This window comes from Lissotriton helveticus, chromosome 3_1 (genome assembly GCF_964261635.1).
Source record: "Lissotriton helveticus chromosome 3_1, aLisHel1.1, whole genome shotgun sequence".
Taxonomy (NCBI): domain Eukaryota; kingdom Metazoa; phylum Chordata; class Amphibia; order Caudata; family Salamandridae; genus Lissotriton; species Lissotriton helveticus.
In genome coordinates, this window is record NC_136061.1 from 1,340,946,336 (window position 1) to 1,340,970,516 (window position 24,181).

Below are 24,181 nucleotides of genomic sequence, written 5' to 3' on the forward strand. Positions count from 1 at the left end.
TTTCGACATTGTGGTCCCGGTCGATCTATGGGCCGAGTGTAAAATAGCCATAGCCTGGCCTAGTGAGGAGTATACAAGAGGTAAAGAAACAGGGGAACCTTCGAAGGAAGTCATGAGAAAGTATGAACAAGTAATTCAGCACTTGAAACTAAAGGTGCCAGCTAAGGAAACTGATTGGACCAGGATAGATAGAACAACGCAGGAAAGAGAGGAGACAGTGCACTCCTATTATGAAAGGCTGTTGCAGGTGTTTAAAACATACAATGGTATAGATAACATCGAGATGAAGGACATGACGCACTTCATTTACAGGTTTGTAAATGGTTTAAGACCTGAAATTTGTCAGTGGATAAAAGATAACAAAATCTGTTGGCACTCCAAAAAGGTAGACGAGGTCCTGCGGTACGCAAAGTACTGCGAGGACGAGATGGCAGAAAAGAAAAAGGCTCTCAAGGAAAAAGTGATGTGGGCTCAGGTGAAGCTCGCAGAACAGCAGGAAAAGCAGTTGAGTAACATGGTCAAAAATGCAAAGAACGAAGGCCCTGGGGGAGGGGGAGGAGGCAAGCCCCGGCCCAAAATGAGCAGGGAGGAGGCTATGAAGAAATTTCCCTGCCATCAGTGCGGCGAAATTGGACACTGGCGTAACGAGTGTCCTTACTTGCCCGAAGATAACCCCAAAACTCCTGATTTAACTCCACAGACGCAGAAAGAGAGACCAAGAAAGACTCAACCACAGGTAAAAACAGTTCAGGTGCCCCGAGCACCAAAGCAAGTATACAGGGGAAAACAGGCAGAGGGAGATGAGATAGAAGTCTGGGAAAGCAATGAGAACAGAAATGCAGCAACTTCGCAGTATCTTCTAAATGATACCTTCCTTTGTGATGACCAGTACTGACGGGGCCTGAAAGGGGAGGACGAGGAGTGCGTACTTGGCGCCTCCTTGCCGGTAGACCAGTCCGGACCATACATTGAAGGAAAGGTTGACGGAAACGATGTCACCTTTCTGTTGGACACTGGCGCTACCCGTTCTACTGTGAGACAGTGGACGTTCCAAACCTACCCCTCTCGGGAGAAGCCATCCAAGTAGTGGGTGTATCTAATCAATTGATTAGTACTCCTGTTACCAAGCCCATGGAGATCTCAATTGGAAATTTTAGGGAAATGCATAGATTTGTCGTTTGTGACACCAGTCCAGTGAACTTACTGGGACGTGATTTGCTGTGCAAAATGAACTGTACCATCTTTTGCACACCAAAGGGTGTAGAAATTCAGACCCCAGATGAAGACGGCATTTATAAATTAATGTTAGTCAGACCTGACTCGGAAATTAAACGAATGACCATGCAGGATTTACCCCAAGAACTCCAAGAAGCAGTGAAGCCAGAGGTATGGGACTTTACTGGGAAAGATGTAGGGTTAATGAAAAATGTGGACCCCATACAGATAGCAATAAAGGACAATGCAGTATACCCCAATACTAAACCCTACAGGATGAATGCAGAAGTGAAAGCTGGTGTTGCTGTGGAAATACAGAAATTGCTAGAAGGAAACATCATACAGGAGGTAATGAGTAGCCCATGTAACTCTCCGATTATGGGCATCAAGAAGCCTAGTGGCAAGTACAGAGTAGTACAGGATCTACGAAAAGTCAACAAAATAGTAGTTCCCTGTTGCCCTATTGTCCCGAACCCAGCAGTGATTCTGTATCAGATTCCCTGGGATGCTGAGTGGTTCACCGTGATAGACTTGTGTCATGCATTCTTTTCCATTCCCTTGCATCCAGATAGCAAATTTCTTTTCTCATTTGCCTTCGAGGGTCACGTGTATTGCTGGAACCGGGTCCCTCAAGGGTATACAGAGAGCCCCTCTATCTTTAATCAGATCTTGAAAAAATGTTTGGAAACTTTAGTCCTACCTGGGAACTCTGTCTAAGTGCAATATATAGACGACCTCTTGGTGGCGTCTAAAAGTCATAAGGATTGTGTGATTGACACCATTGCCCTGCTGAATCACCTGTGTGAAAAGGGACATAAAGTGTCCCCTGACAAGTTACAGTTTTGTGCAAAATCGGTGAAATATCTGGGGCACCAGATAGAAAAAGGTGTCAGAAAAGTGACATCGGAAAGAGTGAGAATAATTCAAAAGATGCAGTTGCCCCGTACTCAGAAAGAAATAAGAATGTTCCTGGGTGTGATAGGATACTGCAGGCAGTGGATTCTGGCATTTGCAGTCCTAGCCAGGCCCTTGATAAAAATGACTAAGAGAGGAACACCCGAAATTGTAGAATGGGATGATGAAAGCTTAACAGCCTTCACCAAACTACGAGATTGTCTGTGTACTGCTCCTGCACTGGGAATGCCAGACTATTCCAAAGAGTTTGCCCTATTCTGTGACACTCGCGATAATTGCGCATTGTCAGTCCTAACTCAAGAACATGGCACAACGAGAAGGCCTGTGGCATACTTCTCTGCCACCTTGGATCCAGTGGCTGCTGGATTACCAGGTTGTCTGAAAGCAGTAGCTGCTACCTGTGCCAGTTTAGAGCAGAGTGAGTCAATTGTCATGGGACATCCGGTAACTGTGTATGTTCCGCATGGAGTGGTAATTTTGTTGACCAGAACCAAAACTCAGTATCTCACCCCTAGTCGGCTGACTAAATATGAGAGGATTCTTGTGGGTGCTGCAAATGTAAACATTGTTAGGTGCAGTATTCTGAACCCAGCCACCTTACTCCCCGACCCAAAGGATATGGAAGGGGGGTGGATGATGAACATGATTGTATTGATCTAACAGAATTCAATACCAAGCCACGCCCAGACATAAAGGAAACGCCATTGCCTGAGCATGATAAAGAACTATTTGTAGATGGTTCATGTCTAAGGCATGAACAAGGAGGCCTGAGTGCTGCCTATGCAGTAGTGTCCCTAGAGAAAATTGAGGAAGCAGGTTATCTATATCACATCAAGTCTGCACAAGTAGCCGAATTGATTGCTATGATAAAAGCTTGCCAAATTGGGAAGAACATACGCATAACGGTGTATACTGACAGTCAGTACTGTTATGGGGTTGTGCATGACTTTGGCCAGTTGTGGCTACAGAGGGAGTTCCTGACTTCATCAGGTACCCCTATTCGAAATGGAAAAGTTGTTCAAGACCTTTTAGAGGCAATCCAGTTACCAAAGGAACTGGCAGTGGTAAAATGTGCTGCTCATAAGAAGAGCATGGACAAGGTATCACTGGGAAACGATTATGCCGATCGAGTGGCCCAATGGTGCGCAAGAGATCGGTATATGGTAAATCCAAAACGAGGGGGGCCAGGAACCAGCTGCCAACTTCAGGTGTTTGAAGAAGTGCCTACATGGGATGAAGTGAAAGAGTGGCAGCAGGCGGCACCTTGGCAAGAAAGAGAGAAGTGGAAGGAAGATGGATGTAGACCAAGACGTGTGGATGGTGTCATTATAGGTCCAACTGGTATGCCTGTGTTGCCTAGACACCTACTTAGCGCAATGGCGAGGTTGATACATGAAGGATCACACATTGGTAGGGACGCCATGATTCTAGTGTTCCAACAGACTTGGTACAGTAAAAAGTTCAGGAAAGTAGCAGAGTCCCTCTGCCAGAGGTGCCTGTCATGTCAAAAGATGAACCCAGGGAAGAAAACTGTGGTGGAACTGGGAAAAATTGGGAGGTCCGGGGGTCCCTTTGTAAGGATACAGGTTGATTTCATCACCATGCCCCATTGTGAAGGGAAACGATATGTCCTTGTCATGGTCTGATTATTTTCAAAATGGGTGGAAGCTTTCCCTAGTCCCAAAAATGACGCAAAAACAGTAGCTAAGTGTTTATTGAAAGAACTGATACCTAGATTCGGGGTGCCAGTCACTATTGAATCAGATCAAGGCTCACATTTCCATAATGATGTGATCGACGAACTCTGTAAGGCCTTTGGAATTTCCCAAAAGCTTCACTGTGCCTACCGTCCAGAGGCTTCTGGAGTAGTGGAACAAATAAATGGAACTATCAAAACCAGACTAGCCAAACTGTGTGATGCAACTAAATTGACCTGGGTAAAGGCCCTGCCCTTGGTCCTGATGGGACTCAGAAGTATCCCTGATCGCAAAACAGGCCTAAGTCCCCATGAAATCATTATGGGAAGAGTGATGAGACAAGCATGGGTGCCTGGAAGCAAACTGTTGAGTATTACTGATGATTTGGTGCTTGAATACTGCAAGAGATTGGGTGACCAAGTGCGTTCTATCTCTCGCCAGATCGGAGAAGACGCCATCCTCAATCCAACGACTCCTCTCCACAAACTGGTCCCGGGGGACTGGGTGAAGATAAAGAAGCATACTCGGAAGAGCTGCCTGGAGCCAAGGTGGGGAGAAAAACGTCAGGTGATTCTGGTTACTACCACAGCAGTCAAGTGTGCAGGGGTTCCGCGTTGGATACACGCCAGCCACACCCAGAAGGTACCACCAGACGAAGTGCGTGAAGCAGAAGGGCGTCCAACAGAGGACTCTGCTGGAGCCAGACCAGAAGTAGCTGACAACGTACAGCCCAGTACCAGTCAAGCTGCAGAATCAGCAAACGTTGGCCCAAGGATATTTGATGACGAACTACCAAGAGTCCAGCAGGCTGAAGGGGTCCAAGAAGCTGAGCCAGAAGTAGCTGAAGACGAGCTGCCTAGCATATGGCCAGAAGAGTGGATTCCCTTGATTGATCTCACCGAAGACCCTATTCGAACAAATGAAAGACTTTGGGAAGGTAGAGAGTGGACTAGTCAGGAAAAGCAAGGCATAGGCGAAGAGCCTCAGAATCTTGAGATTCACATCAAAACTGAGGAAGGAGAAGGTCAGACAGGGACAGAGCACGTGATTAATACAGAACAAGTGAATAAGACGGAACAAGTGCCCGATACTGAACAAGTGAAGGATCCTGAACAAGAAAGGAATACAGAACAAGTGATTGATACTCCTCCACTGACACCTGATATCGGGAAGGGACAGACTAGACATAGTGTAATAGTTCGAGCAGAAGAAAGTCCAGAGATCGAAGTGCTTGAACAGGATCAGATAGAATTAGAAGAACGTGTTCAGGAAACAGAATCAGAGACACTTGAAGAGCAAACACACAGTATACCTGAACAAGGCCAGATTAGTACCCAGGCAGAAGAAACAGATGCTAGCCCTGGAATTAGTCAGATAGAAGAAGAAGAAACTGAAACAGAATTGCCACAAGCTAATGAAAATAAGAGGGCAAGAGAAGAAAACGAAGTCCAAGTACCAACCAAAAGACTAAAGAAAAGAAAGCATCTTGAGCCTAAATACATAAAGAAATTGAGATTGAGAATAAAAACAGTAGAAGAAAAACGTGCAGAAGAAAGGAGAAGTGCTCGTATAGCAGAACAACCAGAAGACTCTTCCAAAAGAAGGAGTGATCGGATAAAGAGACAAAACAAAAAGTACAAGTCACCTGAATGGACACTTGTGTTAGAAGAACTTGAAGATCTCGATATCACTGACGTAAGCGACGGAGAGCCCGTCCCTGAGTACTCTGACGAAGAGGAAGAAGAGCCACCGTGAATTTGCACAAAGTAAGATACTTGTGTAGAGACACAAAGAGGGGTTGACAAACTTCTTCTGAAGCCAAAATGTCTGATTCAAACGTGAATGGTAGACCCAGTCGCAGCTGTTGCAAAACATGCTGCAAGGTATGTGTCTGTAGTATAGTTGTCCTGATATTACTCTGGATAGGACTAACAATTTTCATTCCCTTTGCTGTAAGCAAAGATACTAATATTGTCCCTACTGAAATTGTAAATACTGACAGTGAGGAGCTAACAACACAGAGTGTAGCAAGACATGAGAGAGCACTGAGACAAACAAAACAGAACTTAGAAGCATCAGATGAGGAAGAACTACACTATCATAGAATCAAAAACAGGACACGCTTAAATGTTTTCGCAAACTTGTTAATACACTATGTGGAGACTATGGAAATTGAAGATTGCTATGTCTGCATGAAGCTACCTACTTCTGTAGCTGAAGGCGTGACATACCATCACTTGCCACTGACATACGGAATTTCCTGTAGCATTTTAGCTAGTTTATTTTACAAAAGAGGACCGTTACAGTACTATTACTCTAATAATGACGTGATCTTTTCTGAGCTTCCTATACGTGGGAACTTGAATCCTGTACATACCAAAAGTGACGCAATACGATACATGGGAGATTATTTCCTGACTATAGGTAACATTGACATAGCGGACGCGTACAGAGATAACTTGACTTGTTCTTTGCATGAGCAGGAAAAGATGTTCCTAAACATGGCAGAGAAAAGGAGAATTAAAATACAAAGGAAGGCTAATGACGAAAGTCAGAAAAGGCCAAAGTGGGCAGAGAACATGGAAGGCACCTCAACTGGTGGGGCGGGTCCTGCTCTGTTGCTGGATTTTGAAAAGAAAGGCAAGCTATGTCTTCACCGCGAGAAGACTAGCTATTATAACAACATTTTCATTGGTTCCAGTGAATGCGAACATAATTACAAGGTAATTGGAGGTTGGGGTTTCAAAAATGGGTCAGAGCCTGTGTTTCCCGGAATTTATTATATTTGTGGGGACAAGGCTTATTTCAAATTGCCGGATCACTGGTATGGAAGTTGCTATTTTGGCATTGTCTTCCCGAAAATATACCATGTGAATGGAGTTGCTGGAAGCAGTGAAAATACTAATGGCTTAGTGCGTAGTAAAAGAGAAAGTATAGGTGAAATTATGGGTAGTATTTTCAGTGCACTGATACCTGGAGTGGGAGTGGTTCTGAACACTCACAGAATTTGCAAATTGTCCACTATAGTGGATGTGTTGTCGACTGAGACAGCTCATGGATTTCTGCTGGTCAATACCGAAATGGTTGCGATCAGATCAATGGTTTTGCAGAACAGACTTGCTCTTGACACCTTATTAGCAAAGGAGGGCGGAGTCTGCCGGATGTTGAAGGCGCAACATTGTTGCACTTATATTCCGGACAAAAGTGTGCAGCTCAAAAGATATGTAAGAAACATTACTAATTTGGCAAAGGAACTCAGACCACTCGAGGTTGATAGTGCCTGGAAGAGACTGGTAGATGGTCTCTCAAATGTAGGTCATTGGTTCGCTAGTATAGGTAAAGGCTTATTGCTCAAAGTACTGATGCCAATTGGAATTATAGGTCTCATCCTATTTTTCATTTTTGTCTGTTGCAAATGCCGCAAGCACACAAAGAAGTATGAGGTGAATGCGAGAGAGGTAAATACAAGAGGAGTGAAACGGAGTGTGGATGAGCTCGAATTAGAAGAGATGAATAATCAGATCTATAAAAAGGTGAAGAATTCTCACCCTACCAAAACTGAACGAGAAAAGCTGGAGCGATTGCTAGAAGAAATAGAACTGTATAAAGTGTGAAAGAAAAGTTGGCATCTGGTTCCATTTATTTTGTGATGATAGTAAATATCATCAAAGAGGGGATTGATGAAGCAAAGCTTCGCATATTTTGCGACCTTGCCGAAGTCATGAACCTCGTCTATGTGTAACAAGGTAATAAGTGTACGTCTTACTAATGTTTATTTTATGTTTAAACGAGGTTTCCAGACGCTTGCCTATGTGTTTTACTAAAATAATTTACTCGAGTCACTTAAAATGTCTGCCGCTTGTATTTAGTTACTGCGCATGCGTCAGCCACACTCACGTGTCCTGACGCGTCTGCAGAGTTGGAGTGAAAATTATGCGCATGCGTAATACATAGCTTGGCCCAATGTGGTACTGCTCGTGCCACTGCTCTTGTCACTGTTTCTATGTAGCTAACATTTAGACTGCATAAGTATATTTTTATGATGATAAGTTGAAAGTACAACCCTGTGATGTGATTTCATAATGTTGTTTCTGTGTATTAATTTGTTCTCGCTTACTTTTCATGTACCGCGGGGAATGGGGGTCCGAACTGATTGGGAGCCATATTGAAGGTCTCTTCTGCGCATGATCCTGGAGCACTGAAAGGTGGCAACTTTGGACAGCGGAACTCAGCCAGCTGGCAGCCACAGTCATGATGCTCCTGGGAAAGCCACCTCTGCGCTATGAGAACGGAGAATGTTGCTCCTCATATGATACATTGTAAAATTGCCATTGTCTTTCTGCACAGTTTCTCATGGGAACCCCAATCTTGCTAGGCGGTACCCAAATATGCTAATGAAGCATCTAAATGACATGTTATGATTGGTGTGTTACCCAAATCCTACCTTAGGACCAATCCAAATTGAGGGATTCTGACACTTTGCAACATTGGGGGGTGGTACACTGACCCAATAGAGTATATCTACCCTGGGTTCACCTAGGGAATTGTCCGACTTGTCTGGTTTAGCTGACCTGTCACTGACCCATCGTACTCAATAGGTGACTGAAGATACAGAGCGCTGCGGAGCACTCTGTCCGAAATTGACCATAGACTAAGGTTTTACTGAACCTTAAAGTGCTGGCAAAGCACTTTGCTGGGAGTTCGCTGACCCAATCGGGGTCTTGATCGATAGCTGCAGAGAGGGTGGAACGCAGGCGTTGCTTCCAAACTGCGGGTGCGGTCCTGTCCTGAGCGGTCCTGTCCTGAGGGTTTGCTGTCCTGTCCTGAGGTCCTGTCCTGATTCCTAATCTGAGGGTATCCTGTCCTGTCCGGGGTGTCCATTCTGCACCTGCTGTCCTTTGAGGGGATCCTTCCTTGAGGGTTTCCTGTCCTTAACTGACCCGTGGCCAGGGTTTGGTTTCCACACCAGTCTAGGTAAATACTGCTCTAAGTTTCTTAAAACTTGCACCTTTCTATATTTCAGTCTTTTGCTTTAATAAAAGACATCTTGCATACATTGATTTTTCCATGCTTTTTGCCGCAAACTGTTGAAAGTCATTTGCATATTTTTCTAGTAAACGTGTTCCTATGACACCTCACCTGTTAGAAATTATATTTTGCATTGCAGTTTGTCATTTTCTGATATGGTCTAGAACGACCTTACTTAGATTTTCTAAAGAATTCCTGCCTTGAATGCATAGTATATTTCCTTTGCATCTCATTATTGCATTTTAATGATTACCCTGACTTTATTTCTCTATAGTTATGTACTTTTCATTATCTTGATTATCGATTGCCTTATTCTTGTAAATCTCATGCTTTCAGAAAACGAACTTTAGATAAACATTTTAAAACTTCCAGTTGTCCGTGGTCATTTTACAAACAGTATTGAATGTCATTTGAAATTGCATTTGCTGCCTTTCCTTTTACAGCTAGGCCCCTGATCCATTGAAGTCATAGGTACCCGTGTCGGTGGATGGTAAGTCGGGTACACTAAGTAATAACAGTAGGGAACACACACAATTGGTAGCAGCCCGTGAAGTCGCCTGGTCAATGAATAGTGTGAATCGAAAGTATATGGGCCCTGAAGCCGGAAACGGCGAAATCATTGGCTGGGTGACCTCGCGCGCTCTATCAGGAGTAGCGTGCACTCATCTTCTGTGCACTGTCTGCATTCAGTTAATGGCAAGAATACACACGTTATTCCTCAGCAAGGGCATCTTTGCAGGGGGGACGGCGTCCACCCGGTAAAATAAGTGGGGGGACGCCGTCCACCCGCATGGTACCCCTCCCCCCCTCCAACAAGATGGCAGTGCAACGGACTCAGCACCTAAAGAAACTGGAAGTGAAACTCCGTAGATACCTGTGCACCAACAATTGCCTAAGATTTTAGAAGCCATTGCTTATACCAAGGCGACCTTTCACCAAGATATCAGTACAGTAGTGGTGGGCCTGGGTCTATTGCGGGCGGAACATGTCAAACTAACGGACAGGGTGAAACACTCGGAAACGACCCTGGAAGTGCTTGCCCCTGCACAACAGGTTTTAGCTGCGCAGGTCGACGAACTCTCTGGAAGGATCGGTGTCCTGGACCATCTCAAGTTACATTGCACTTAAAACTCAGGTGCCATTGTTAAAAATCACTTCACAAAAGTTAACTATCTGATGCACTTGAAAATGTGAAATTAAAGACCTGCTATGTTCTATTTAATTGACGATAGTATACAAAAATGCAGAGAAATGTCACACAAACCTTCTTGTTTCCCTTCCTTCCGGCAGTGCCCCGATTTGGATTTTTTCTTGGCCTTCGACATCTGCCCGGGGGAGCTGTGCGTATTCTCTGACAGAACATGGCGTTTTCTACCTATCGACAAGTAGAGGGTGAAAAGCGACAGTTAATTCACAATCAGAAATATATCGCTGGAACAAGGCTTTCTCCAAATTATGAATTCTTGCTACACTCCTCCAAACAAAGGTTTCTTTATATTTTGGATGGACTACTACATCTTTTTTGATGTGGCTCGTTTACCTAATAACACCCATAATGTTATGCTGTGTGCATGTGTAAAAATACAAGAATAAGGTTTAACAAAATGTGCTGCCAGTTACTAGTACAAAAGCAAAGAAAAGGTTGGTCCACCTATTATGGCATTAGGTTTAGGAATTTCAATATTAAAGTCAGAGCGACAAGAAAAACAGTTTTTGACCTAGGTACAAACAATCGATTATCCCAAGAAGCATCCTGATCATTGCCAATCACAAAAAAAGATGGCAGATAGATATTGATCAGAAATAAAATGTAGGTAGTAAACATAGACAGTGATAGCAGATAAGAACAGCCAGGCCAATCTTGTCTGCCGATTTATCAGTGTACCACAATAATGCAGACTTCTATTGGTCTCCATGTTTGAAAAATGCATCTATACTATTGCTTTAAGTCACTGAAGGTGCCACAAAAGAGTAGACAAACCGTGTGAAAAAGGCTTCAGAGACATCAATATAAGATTCCCTTAAAATATATAAGTAAAGAAATATTCGATCACCATGGGGAATAAGAGTAAGAACGTGAGGTCATAGGAGGACCAAGCACCATATTTGTTATAATCAGAAAAAGGCCTGCTTTTTCTCACATAAGGGGGAGGGTGAAGGAGGAGGACTGGTTTCACGTTTTAAGGAAAATGTTTCTTTTTGTGGAAAGGATAACAACATGACCACTAAAAGGGCTACTTGTCATTTAGCTTTAAGGAGGACTGCTTGAATTGTGTGGCTTCTCAACTTATATCAGGTCAGATGCCTTCAGGGATACCTTTTTGTATAATGTCATCAGAGATGCCTCTCACTATTTATTGATGAAAGATGGAGGAGAGGAGACAATTCCTGGGGAACTTGCCATCAAGCAATGATCACCCATTACAACATGTATGTGCAATGTAGTAGAATGGTGTGCATTCATCATAGGAAGTTTAACTGGATATGTTAATCACCATATTACATGTCAGGTGTGTTTTAAGCAGGAAAGGATTGCTTATGTCTCTGTTTTTTTTAACATAACTTATGTAACAAGCATATACCAGAGCAATGCCAAGTGTGCTGCAGATTTCATCATTATAAAAATGGACTGCTCCTCTTCTGATATATAAACTATATTGATGACTTAGGAATGCAGCATATGTTTTTCAACTGGGAACGAATCCTTCTGCAAAAGGAGCCCCAACTTTTTACAACATAGTTTACAATACGGTTAAGTAATATTCTCGGTATTGCAAACATTGCCCATGCAAAAGTATGCGTTTTTTAGTCCACTCAGGAAGTAGTTCGTTAAAATATGCTGTAGGTGGGGTGCAGAGGTTAAGGGATCCTTTGCTCCCTTCCACCAGCAGGGGATGTTACAATCAATGACTACAACTTGCAGGGGAGTCATATGGCTTTCTAGAAAAGTCAGTGAGGTTTCGCAAAAGTGATATAGTATGCATGTGTGCCTATGTACCTTGATCAACACACATTCATGTGAGTTTTGCAATGGCCTGGGGAGTGCTGGTGTACTATAGGGGTAGGGCATGTTGCTTATTTGTGGACAATGTGTGCAGCCTTCTCATAAATATGCTGCACTTAAGGCAAACTACTATTGTTTCTTTATAACCTTCATTACCTTTTTTATTTTAAGTACATCCAATTTTCAGCATTTTCAGGAAGTTTTAAAATCAGGTCACATTCTAAGAAGGCATACCAATAAGCAGCTTTGAAAATGACTAAGAGGCAACGTTTATATGGGCTCTCTGATATTACCATGTTACATTACAATGTCATCCACAACAATATTCAGAAATAATTGATGTAACGGAGTTGAAGACTCTGCAAAAGGCTATTCAGGTTTTGCTAATATGTGAAGCTAGCATGTATTTTTGAGTAGCTCAGATGCTTATAAATAACTCCAAATGCTGATCAAGAAGTTCACGTCTAAAGTCATGCCAACCCTTTACAGGTGGGCTTAACCGCCACTTTTGGCTCATTCTGACAGTCTATGCCTAGAACAATTTAATGTTAGCCTTGTATTAAGGCAAACTATGTAGTCAAGAAAGATTTAATTCCCCAGGAGTTGGCTTCAAAAACAAAGAAACTGCTGGATGTGTGCCTCTAGTTTAGTGATCTCAAGAACACAGTGACTCGTAATAAAAAATGAAATCTCTACAAAAACACACAAAGTGGCTTTCACAACTGCTAGATGACAATGTTTATATTCAGTTGATCAAAGTATGAGTTAGACCAATGACTGTAGTAGAATCTTCAATTTTTTATAACAGGAGGTTTTATCTGGTTGAGGGAAGCTAAGAAGTATTTTTTCATGGAGCCTTTGTTCATAGGCCTTAGGGGAGAAATATGAAGGACTCACCATTACCAGGAGAGCTGACATTATCAGCACTCAAAGCTGAGGTCTGGCTCAGGTTCCGCCTGTGTCCATGCCTTGGAGTGTTACCTTCTGTCCCATCTTTGAGTGCATGCAAATTTGGATTTGATCGGGTTAGTGGGGGACTTTGAACTCTATGTGAAGGAACCAAGCCAGTGGCCAACAGTCTGTAAAAAAAACAGACAGTGCAAGTAGTTAGAACATGGCATTCCACAATGCTGCAGAACTGACTTTCAGTGAGAATGAAATTAATTGCACAATCTCTAAAAGTGCAGCAAATTATTTGGACCATATCCATCATTATTTCACACAATGTAACATAGCAAGACAGTTATCTATCAAGATATGGCTCTTTCCTGCTCTTTACCTGCGCTAGTGCACAAACGGCTGTGTAGCGCCAATGCAGGCACCCTTGCATTATGGTGCAAGGGTGCCTGCGTTAAAGGCAGGGTTGCTTTTGTGCAGGTAGGGTCACCTTCCTGCACAAAAACACTCCTCTAAGGCTTTTTCCTCTTTCTACATGTGCTTCAGAGTACAGCACAGATAGAAAGAGGAAAAAAAACAAGGAGACATAAGGATTGTGTTACCCTGTAAGCATCAGGGGCCAGATGTAGCAAAATCAGAAATACCGACTCTTAATTACCGAATTTTACCGATTCGGTAATTAAGAGTAGGTATTTCTAATGTAGGTACCAATTCGGTAAATTTTACCGAATCGGTAAAAATCGGTATTTACCGATTCGGTAAATACCGAATCGGTATTTGCTATTGAATCCTATGGGCCTTGAAGCCCATAGGATTCAATATCAAATACCGATTCGGTATTTACCAAATCGGTAAATACCGAATTTTGCAAGGGGGTGTCACTTTGACACCCTCTGGCACCCCTGTTTTAGGCGTGTGTGCATGTATGTGTGGCACATGGCACAGGTGTACATGCACAGATGTGCATGTACACCTGAATCGGTATTTTACCATGCAATTGCATTGTATGGTAAAATACCGATTTTCAAAGCCCTGTGTCAATGTTAAAATTGGCACCTACATACCAAACATGCATTTTCGGTAATTTTACCGACCGGTATATTTACCGATTCGGTAAAATATACAGAATCGGTAATTTTACCGATTCTGTAATTTTACCGATTCGGTAAAATTACCGAAAATGCATGTTTTTAATCCCCCTACATCTCCATGGCCATTTACCGGTCGGTAACGGCCGAATTCAGCCGTTACCGGACGGTAAATGGCCAAAATCTCCCACCTACATCTGGCCCCTGGTCTTGGCATGTAGTGCTGGAGATTCACATGCTTTCCATACTCCTGCTATCTAGTGTTGGGTCAGGATTGTGCAAGTTGTGTTTCTTTGAAGAAGTCTTTCGAGCCACGAGGAAAGTGGACTCCTCCTCTTGGTAACAGTGCGCCTGGGCATCGACTTCATTATTAGATTATTTTCTCTCAGGAGAGTCAGAATGGAGTATAAGTAAGTATTTGTAAAGAGATGTCAATGCATATGAAAGTATAGACTGCAACGATTATAGGTGACCGAGGAGTAGGTGGGTGCATGTGAATCTACAGCTCTACAGTACTACATGCCAAGAACAGATGCTTACTTGGTAAGTAGCATAATTCACTCGAGGCATGTGTGGCTGTAGATACACATGCTATGCGTAGACTGTATAGCACTGTCCTCCAAAAGCGGTGACTAACCAGTAGACGTTGCGCCTGTTTGAAAAAGTATATGTAGCACCGCCTGTCCTACATTAGCTTGTTGGGGTGCTAGAACATCCACACAATAGTGCTTAGTGAAAGTGTGTAGTGTAGACAATGTAGCTGTGTGACAAATGTAAGCTATGGGGATGTTGGCCAAAAAAGCCATAAAAGCCCCTATTTCACAAGTAGAGTGTGCGCAAGGAGTTATATTCAAAGTTCTTTTAGCTTTGATATAGCATGTTTGAAAACATTTAACGATCCATCTAAAAAATCCTCGCTTTAGTGATGGGTTTCCCTTTCTGAGGGGGTGCAAAAGAATAAAGATTTGTTTTGTTTTGCGAAAGCCTTTGGTTCTGTCAATATAACACATTAATGGTCTTTTGACATCTAGTTTACGAAGAGCTCTTTCTGCCTCAAAATCAGGTTGAGTGAAGAAAACAAGTAGCTCCACTGATTGATTAGGGTAGAAAGGGAAATGGGGCGTAGCTTCTCTGAGCAGCAATATGAGCGCTCTTTGAGAGTACTCTTCCGGCAGAAAGAAGGAAGAGAAGTGCAGGAAATGCCCAATATTCTTCCTCCTCAAAGAATCAACACCAGACTCCACGCACAAAGATCACAAAACTCCTGCTCCTCCACTGTGCCTGCTCGTACCCTCCGAGGTACTGGGTAATCGGGATGTGGTGGGGCTATGTCTCCTATGCGTCAATGACATAGATTGTCCTCTTAAAATCTTGACAATGTGACATAGTGAAGCCACCTCGGGCTCCTATTGCCTTTCAGACACCTGGTAACTTCAGCTAAATACTGGATGCTCTCTGGACAACATAAGATGGGAAAGCATGACCCAAAACAATTAAAGTTCTTCTTTGAGAACCAAAGACTCACTTGCCAGTTGGGGCAAGACAATGAATCTGAACCTGCCGTACCTAATTGGGATGAGACAGAGTTACATGATAATGATACCTATGGCTGTCAAATGAAGCCTGAAAACTGTAGACTGAAAACTGGACCTTCTCAATAATTGCCTTTACCAAGTTAAGCAATGGTTTGAGAAACATGCAACAAGGCCCTAACAGCTAGAAAATAGGGCCCCTAACGTTTTCCTACCCAGAATCCCCTGCAAACCTCAAATTTAGCTGAAAAAAAAATCAATTTTTTCTCAAATATCTGTGTGGGACAGTCCTGGAATCTGCACAGATCCACACATTTCCTACCACCCAGCCTTACTCCAGGTCTACCGATAAAAATGATACCTCACTTGCGTGGGTGAGTCAAGTACTCGCGACAGGGAAGGGCACAAAACGTATTGAGGAAACATCATAATTACCTATCACAAAACATCCTGGTTTTGTAAGGGGGGTCACCCTCCTTGGGCAAATCCCAAGCAGGGATCCACTAGGAATGGGCACAATTGGAAAGGGGAGATTCCCCCCTTTCTATTGATACCTCTCCCGTCTTTCTATGTGCTCGGGGCCGAGATAGCCCCCTGAGCACATAGAAAGTCAAACTGAAATGAGCCTCAAGGCTCATTTCAGTTTTAGTTTCACTGAAATGATGTGAGCGCGACATGCGCTCTGATCGCCATTTCGGGGAAACCATCTACAAAGCCCCCGCTCTTCCCCAGCTCCCAAGGTTGTTGGGGGTGAAAAGAAATCCCTCTGGTGCCCGCACCAGAGGAATGTCTAGTGCCATGTTATCAGATGGTTGGGAGCCGTCCTAGGCACATGAGCACTGGTGCGTCGGACGCACCATAGGGGTTTAAGGTGGTGATCAGGTGGGCATGCATCACAAAACAGTCTGGCGTGCTGACAGCCATGAGGAGAATCCTGACTAATCTAGAGAGGGAGATTCAAGCTATGGAGGTACAATACTTTCAATCTAGTGATCCCAAACTCTTAGCTAACATCAGAGACAAACTTTCTGATTTTCAGGAAAAAGCCCTTTGGGAGACTCGTTTTTACATCGACATGCTCAGGCTAGGTGGTATGGGGAGGGGGATCGCCGGGGAAAAACACTAGACAATCTGCTAGGAACTCCCAGAACTTCCACATATATTATAGAACTGCTAGATTCTCATTCCACGCCAATTAATTCTCTAATGGCATAACTTGCTGTTATATCCTCATTTTACGTTAAATGTTATTCCTCAACATCATCAACAATAGACCTGGACGAATACTTTGACACCATCCAATTGCTTTGGCTTGACCTAGCGCACATAGCCAGAGCCTATATCGATTAACCATTCACTACTGAAGGTCATACAAAGCACCATGGTTGGCTGGACTAACCACTTCTTTCTATAAAATGACTACATATTAGCATCACATCTTCTTGCTATATTCCGTTACTAAAACCAGGGAAAACAATCTATGTGATTCGTAACATCCTTTGTCTTTAATCAATGTCGATAATAGAATCTACACTAAACTTCTCGCCAATAGACTTCAGCAGCTTCTGCCAGTGATCGTTAGGCCGGACCAATCCGGGTTCATTCCGGGGAGGTCAACATCCCACAACTTACGTTCTCTATTTGCAGTAATGCACCATCTAGACCCTCAGGTATCTGCCTTGGCCACATTATTGGAAGCCACAAAGGCGTTTGATTCATTGGAATTGACATACGTATTTTCTTTACTCACACGGCTTGGCTTCCGTCCGAACTTAACAAAGCAGATATGCCTGCTATCCACACTTCCTACTGCTCGGAGAAGCATAAACAACCTTATCTCTGAAAATTTTCTTTATTTTACGGGGCCCACAGCAGGGTGCCCTTTGTCATTACTATTATTTGCCATTGCAGCTGAATTACCTGCAGCACCTTTCCAACAAAGGAATTGGCTTCATCTCTAGAGTGCTTGTAGTTTCTATGTATGCATATGACATCACGCTCTTTGTTTGTGATTCAGAAGTGAACCTAGTTCTCATGACTTGTGGTATGATCCATTTTGGAGACCTCTTGAGCATTTGTATAAACTGAGCTAAATCTTATATTTTTTCCACTCACCGATCATACGTGACAATTCACAATGGAATATCCTTTGGAATGGGTGGCTTGTCGGGTTAAATATCTGGGCATCTGGCTCAGTCGGGACACTCAGGAGTTGTGGAGCTCAAATTACGGTAGGGCGATCGCCTGGCTGGAGAAGAATATAATGACTTGGTCTAGACTGCCTCTATCTTTAGCTAGTCAGATAGCGATAACAGAAATGGTTGATATGTTAAAGCTTCTTTACCTGTTCAGTAATATTCCTATACCGTTCACATCACAATTCTTCAAATGCTTAAAATCATGCATGATGCATAATACGGGTGAGCAAACAATCCAGAATCACATAGGAACTCCTTACCCTTCCACTGTCCCAAGGTGGAATGGGAGCTCCTGATTTATTGCTCTATGCTTACAGTGCTCAAACCCAATACCTGCCCTTTGGGCTTTACCCGACACCGTTTCAACTGCATACAGCTATTGAGATGGACCAGACTGCACCTTGCCTTCTCAATGCAGCACTTTACCAACCATATAAATTTCCTGGTAGGGAAATAAATACCATGGAAAGTCTTGGATGGGCCTGGGAATGTCTGAGGAATAGAGCCAAACATATGATTTTATATGCCCCTTCTATTCAACTAGCTAACAACTCTCAAGCTCCCCCTCTATTGGAAAAAAGCAACAGTGGGAAAGTGCACTAGTTTGATCAATTTCTCTCATCGCTACAGGCTGTGGCGGCCCCACAGATCACATTCCTTGACAAACTATTATTCTATCAGCTACGAGCTGCATGTTATGCATTAGCATTATATGGCTAGTTTCCAATCCCACCCCCAACATTCTTGGCACTGGAAAACATGCAACCAGATTAATCCAAATGCAAACTAATCATGCAACTCTATAACATCACACACCAACTACCGTAAAAGCCTTGGACCACTGGAAAATGGAGTTTACCTCCATTACAGATGCACAGTAAGATTTTTTTGCAGCCAGTTGGAATGCATTCCGCCATTTAATAGACTGCGTTTATTTCATTTCAAATTTCTACATGCGCTTACTGCACTCCTGTACAGTTATTTCAGATGGGTCTAAGCTCTGACCCTTGCTTCCAGCGCTGCAAAGCCCTGCAGGCTACCTTTCTTCATCTGGCCTAGTAGTGCCCTAAGGTTGTATCCTATTGGAAGGAGATATTCAATCACATACAAATATTCACGGGGCAAGGACTACAACAGTATCCATTAGTGGGCTTGCTGGGATATGTCAAATACTCCCCACCTGCAACTCGTCGCAGAGTGGCTATGCATTGGGACAGATGCCCTTTAGTTTTGCTTTTTAATGGTGTAAAGCATTGCTTTGCGACATTGCTTTCTGCTAGAAACAGTTATCACATTTTTGGGAGCTCATGCTCCTAAGGCCTGGACCTAAGGACCTCTGGGGGCCTTTGACTGGCTGGCTTAGACAGCAAGAATGTAATCCACCAAATACATCCCTAATGTCAAAGGGGATATGCAGATGGATCCTGTCCCCAACCACCCTGAAATATACTCATGCCAGCTAGGAAACTGACATGTTTTATATACCGCACTGCAATGACATGTCGTTCTATCTTTTAGGAGCAACCTGCTGGAACTGCTCCATTTTGTGATGGGAAGGTTGAACTAAGGTGTTGGAGATGTAATTGAGAATATACGTACATATGTTATATTATTGATCAGTGATGATGACCACTTGTCATGATCCCCTTTCCCTTACAATATTCTGTTAATCTCCCTTTCCCAGTTTTCATTGTGTTCTGTAATTATGCACTGTTTGTACTGTCAGCAATAAAATGTAAACGAAAATAAACTTGTAAAGGGGGAACTACTTTTAGATGGAATTTTGGGTTGGTACAAAGAACCACCCTATCCTTGTGTAGTTGGGAAAGGGTTTCTTCTAAAGATAATGCATGGAGTTCACTGACATGCCTTAGTGAAGAAATGGCAAATTAAGAAGGCAACCTTGCAAGAAAGAAATTGGAGGGAGAAATTGTGTAATGTGTGTATCCATAAGTCTTGTGAGAACAATATTGAGATTACACATAGGTGAAGGAGGGACTCTGAATGGTATGACATTTATAGGGCATTCCATGAAGGCTTTAATCCCTAGCAATTTGACCAAAAAGTGTTGCATAATTTGTAGATAGGCAGCTACTGGTGCAAGATGTAAGCATATGGAAGTATAAGGAAGGCTAAATTGTTGTAAATGCAAAACATAACAAATATTGTTTTGTACCGATGAATTGAATGGATCAACATTTTGGTTACAACAGTAAAATACTCATCTTTTCCACTTAGCTGCATAATAAGCTCAAGTGGTAGGCTTACGTGCTTTCTTGAGAACTGTCATACATTCTTTTGGTAAATTTAGGTACCTGTATTCTATGACCTCAGGAGCCAAATCGCCAGGTTTAATACCTTTGGGTTTGGATGTTTGATTTTGCCATGGTTTCTATGTCAGTCTACTGAGAGTTCGAGCAGTGCTGTGAACCAAGTTTTACGAGCCCCTGGAGGAGCAGGATCAGGGGTGTGGAACCTGGAGGTGAAGTGTGGGAATTCTGCGTAATGTGGAGTTGCAAAGCCGTCTATTTGTGGAAAACCCCATTTGTGGAAGTATGGGACAAGCACTTAAGGGTAGAGTTCCCATTTAAGAACTTGTTGCTGTATCCTGCTGAGGTCTGCAAAATAGTTGTCTGTGCCTGCCAGATGTTCTGCTAGCAGATGGATCTGTCATGTATTGCCCAAAGCCAAATGGTGTGAGAGAGGCATGATGACTGTAGAGAGTGTGTCCCTCTCACTTTTGAACGCAGTACATGGTTGTCATGTTGTCCGTCTGGACTAAGACAACCTCGCTGATCAGGTGAGTTAGAAATGCTTTAAATGATAGGTGAACAGCTTGAAGTTATAGGTGGTTGATATGGAGATTCTGTTGTTTAGTGTCCCAGAGACTGTGAACTGTTAGCTCATGTTAGTGAGCACCGCATCCTGTGAGGGATGCGTCTGCTGTTAGCACGATTTATGGAACAGGGTTGATATACTGCCACTCTTTAAGTCTATCAACACTAGATTTTCCAGTTGACCATGTGACTTAGTCCACTGATGTGATAGACATTCTTAGGGATGATGCATGTTCAGTCTTGCATGAAGTAATATGGCAATGCATGATGCCTTCATTCCCATAAGACACATGAATATTTTGACTATTAAGTATTGATTGACTTGAAATTGTGGTAGCAGTGTTTGAAAATTGTGAATTCTGGCTGCATTTGGATAGGCTAAACCTGTTTGAGTGTTGAGCACAGCCCCTAGATGTAGCGGGAGCTTTGAAGGCTGAAGATGGGACTTTTGGACACTGATAGTGAGTCCCAATTGATGCAGAAGGTTTATGGTAATCTGAGTGTGTTGACGACACAGAAGTTATTTACATGCTTTGATCCGCAATCTAGATAAAGAATGACATGAATGTTTTGTCTGGGTAAATGCAGTGCTGCCACTGCTGAACATTTGGTAAACATGCAGTGGTTACTTCGAATGGAAGGACCTTGAATTGGTAATGTTTCCTGCCATCACAATCCAGAGGTATTTGCAATGTGCTGAGTGAATGGGAATGTGAAAGTAAGCATCCTTTAAGTCTAGTGCTGACATGAAGTCACCTTGCTGGAGAAGTGGAAGCACCTGTTGAAGAGTGACCATATGGAAGTGCTCTGATAATATGTAGTGATTTAGAGGCCGTAAATTTTAAAAAGTACAGGGACTAGACCCCTGATTCTTGATGTTGTGGAAGAACTGTCTCTATAGCTCCTTTTAGTAAGGGAAGTTGCACTTCTTGTTTGGGCAGTTGATGATGTTCCAAAGAGAGTGTGTGGGTGTGTGGTGGAATATTGGGAAGAGTGTTGATGAGTTCCAGGCAATAACCATGTTTTATAATGTCCAACACCCGCTGGTGCAATGTTATGGACTGCCAGCTGGGGAAAAACTGCTGCAATCGACCCCTGACAGGTGTAGAATGATCTGGGAAAGGAAAAGTAAGTCAATGTTTGTTACCAATGGGGCATTAACAGTTGGTGTATTCTTGCCACTACCTCTGAAGTTGTTTCCTCTGTAGTTGCCTCTAAAATACCCACTATATGGAGAGGTGTGAATTTGTGATCTGTAGGAGGATTCCGAGGCATCTGTAGATGTCATTTTTTAACCTGTCTGTAAGAAGAGTGACAAAAGGAGCCCCAAGGAGTGGGTGTTTGAAGTGCTCCCATGGATTTGGCAACCTCAGTGTCTTTTTTCTTTTTTCTAAGCCCTCATCAACTGTTGGGCCGAAGAGATGCTCTTTATCAAATGGGACATTAAGTAAAGTTTCCTGGACTTCTAGTTTAAATCCTGAGATAGGCAGCCTGACATGCCTGTGGAGGAGGACACTTGTATTGGTTCCTCTGGCGGCAGTCTCTGCAGGTTCAGCATGGATCTAATGAAAGAGTTAGAAATTAACTTCTCTTCCTGAACCAGTACTTTCTCTTTTATAATGTTTTTCCACGGTATACTGGAGGAGTTTCTCCATCTCATCCCAGTGATCTCTGTCTAATCTAGCTAATAATCTGTGTGTTTGCAATTTGACAATGATTAGCCCATGCAGGATCCCTTAAAGATATTGTCTCCATGGTGCATCATACCTTTAAGCATTAGAAGAGATTGAGATGCCCTGTGTATGGTTCAAAATGTCTCAAACAAAACATAAATCTTCCATGAATTCTTTATGTAGTGTAACCGGTTGGTATGCTGCTGCCCTAGCAATAAGCTCTTGATATGATGTAGTATCATCAGGAGGAGAGGGCTTGGCAGAGTATAGGCCTGGATCTGCATCCCCTGTGGAGCCTATGTCATAATCCGCCCTTGGGTCCGGTGGTGGTGGTTCACCATAAGTGTCATCATCCCCACCATCTGGATATATCTTTGGAGATCCCTGAGGTGTAACATTTTAGGATTCTGTGGTGAGTGAGATACAAAATGTAGAGGTGGTGGTATTTGAGATGGAGAAGTAGGATGAATAGGGTGCGGAAGACCTGTAGTCTTGTCCTAGTTCTTTTTCTTCATAGGTGGTGGCTAATCACCGACTTCTTGAAAAGAAGTTTGCCTCGTAGCAAAAGGCACTGACACAGTCTTTGTAATAAGGTGGCCAGTATCCAGATGAATATGGATCCGTTTTTGTTTCAGATCGAGTCTCTCTTGCATTGTTTCCAAAATAGTCTCTGTGAGTGTAGTTGGAGGTGATTTTGTTTTTGGTACATAAGATTTCGGAGCCGAACCACTTTTCATTTTCAGAACGGGAGGGTTGGAGCCAAAGAGGTGGAATTTTGGCTCTGTGCAGAACAGGAAGGCTTTATACTTGCTGTCGGTGCAGAGGGTGGGGCAGATAAGACTGAATCTCGGTTCCGACCATGGTCTGATGGTAGGGGCGGCCTAGAAGCCTTTTGTTAGGTGGAAACTGATAGTTGTAGTGTGGGCAGGGGAGGAGTTTGCGTACTCATGGCATCTTGACCTGGCAGCAGGTCGTGTGATTCCAAATCGATCTCCAATTGGTAGTCCTAATCTCTAACAAAGAAAGTTCCCTCTTCTTCAGCCCAGAGGCATCAAGTTTTTCCTCTTCGTGTTTAATATATTCCTGTCAGAAGATATTGTGCATGTGCTCTATTTCATGCCTCTGCATTTCTCTGTGCCTTGCCCGACGGTCCTGCAAGCTCTTTTTTGACCGAAACATCTAACAAGCCTCACAATTTTCTTCTCTGTGCACTGGGAATAAGCACAGATTGCAGACCATGTGAAGGTCAGTCTGCGGGTACTTTGAATAGCACTGGGGGAAGAATCGAAATAAAGGCAGTTACCTCAGCAGAGTATCATCAATGGAGTCCAGTGAGAGTAAATGTAGCCTCGAATAGGCAGGCCCAAAGGCCCAAATCAGAATGTGCCGACCTGATGAATGAGAGCCTTCAGGACTTTGATACACGAGGAAGGAAAATGCATTAAAAACAATACAGATGAGGGTAGAGTGGATTATGTAAGGAAAGGATCCCAAAAACTGTCTAGAACCGGAAGGCAGTAATACACGTCCAAACCCGACGGCGAACAGAAAACAATCTAACAATGGAGTTGATGCTCATGCGTACTATTACCAAGAGGAAGTCTCACTTTAGCTCGTGACTCGAAAGACTTCTTTGAAGAAAAACAACTTGCATACATCTCGACCCAACATTAGATGGCAAGAGCATGCAAATCATGTGTATCTACAGCCACACATGCCTCAAAGAGATATTTCTCCTTGTCACGCCTCCCCTGGGAAGGCTTAGCATTCTGACACATTCACAGGACTACCAATATTGATAAATCTGGGAATGTTTCAGAATCCATGGGTGGATGCATGGGAATACCCATGCTCCACCCTTGGGAGTCTTCCTGGGGCAGAGTAACACAAGGCAGGGACTTGCACTGCTTTGCATTACTCCAGACTAACCAAGCCATGCAGGGCCATGCAAGGTAGCCCTTTCTATAGCATTACATGTTAATTAACCAACAACAATTAGCATTAACACGCCACCAATTTAATATTCTTTTGATGTGGGAGCCTATGCCAGTGCATTGACAGGTTACCTGATGAACAATACTGCTGGCTAGTCTCAAC

General features: G+C 43.2%; 1 protein-coding gene across 1 annotated transcript in view; it reads right to left on the bottom strand.

The window, feature by feature from the left end:
- LOC144824966 (roundabout homolog 2-like) overlaps positions 1–24,181 on the bottom strand; it is a 1,188,518-nt gene that overhangs the window by 75,773 nt on the left and 1,088,564 nt on the right. Inside the window, exons 20-21 of the mRNA XM_078683904.1 lie at positions 12,757–12,938; positions 10,120–10,230 (exon numbers count right to left, since the gene is read on the bottom strand). Of these exons, the coding sequence (XP_078540030.1) occupies positions 10,120–10,230; positions 12,757–12,938 (293 nt within the window). The remainder of the gene's footprint in view (positions 1–10,119; positions 10,231–12,756; positions 12,939–24,181) is intronic.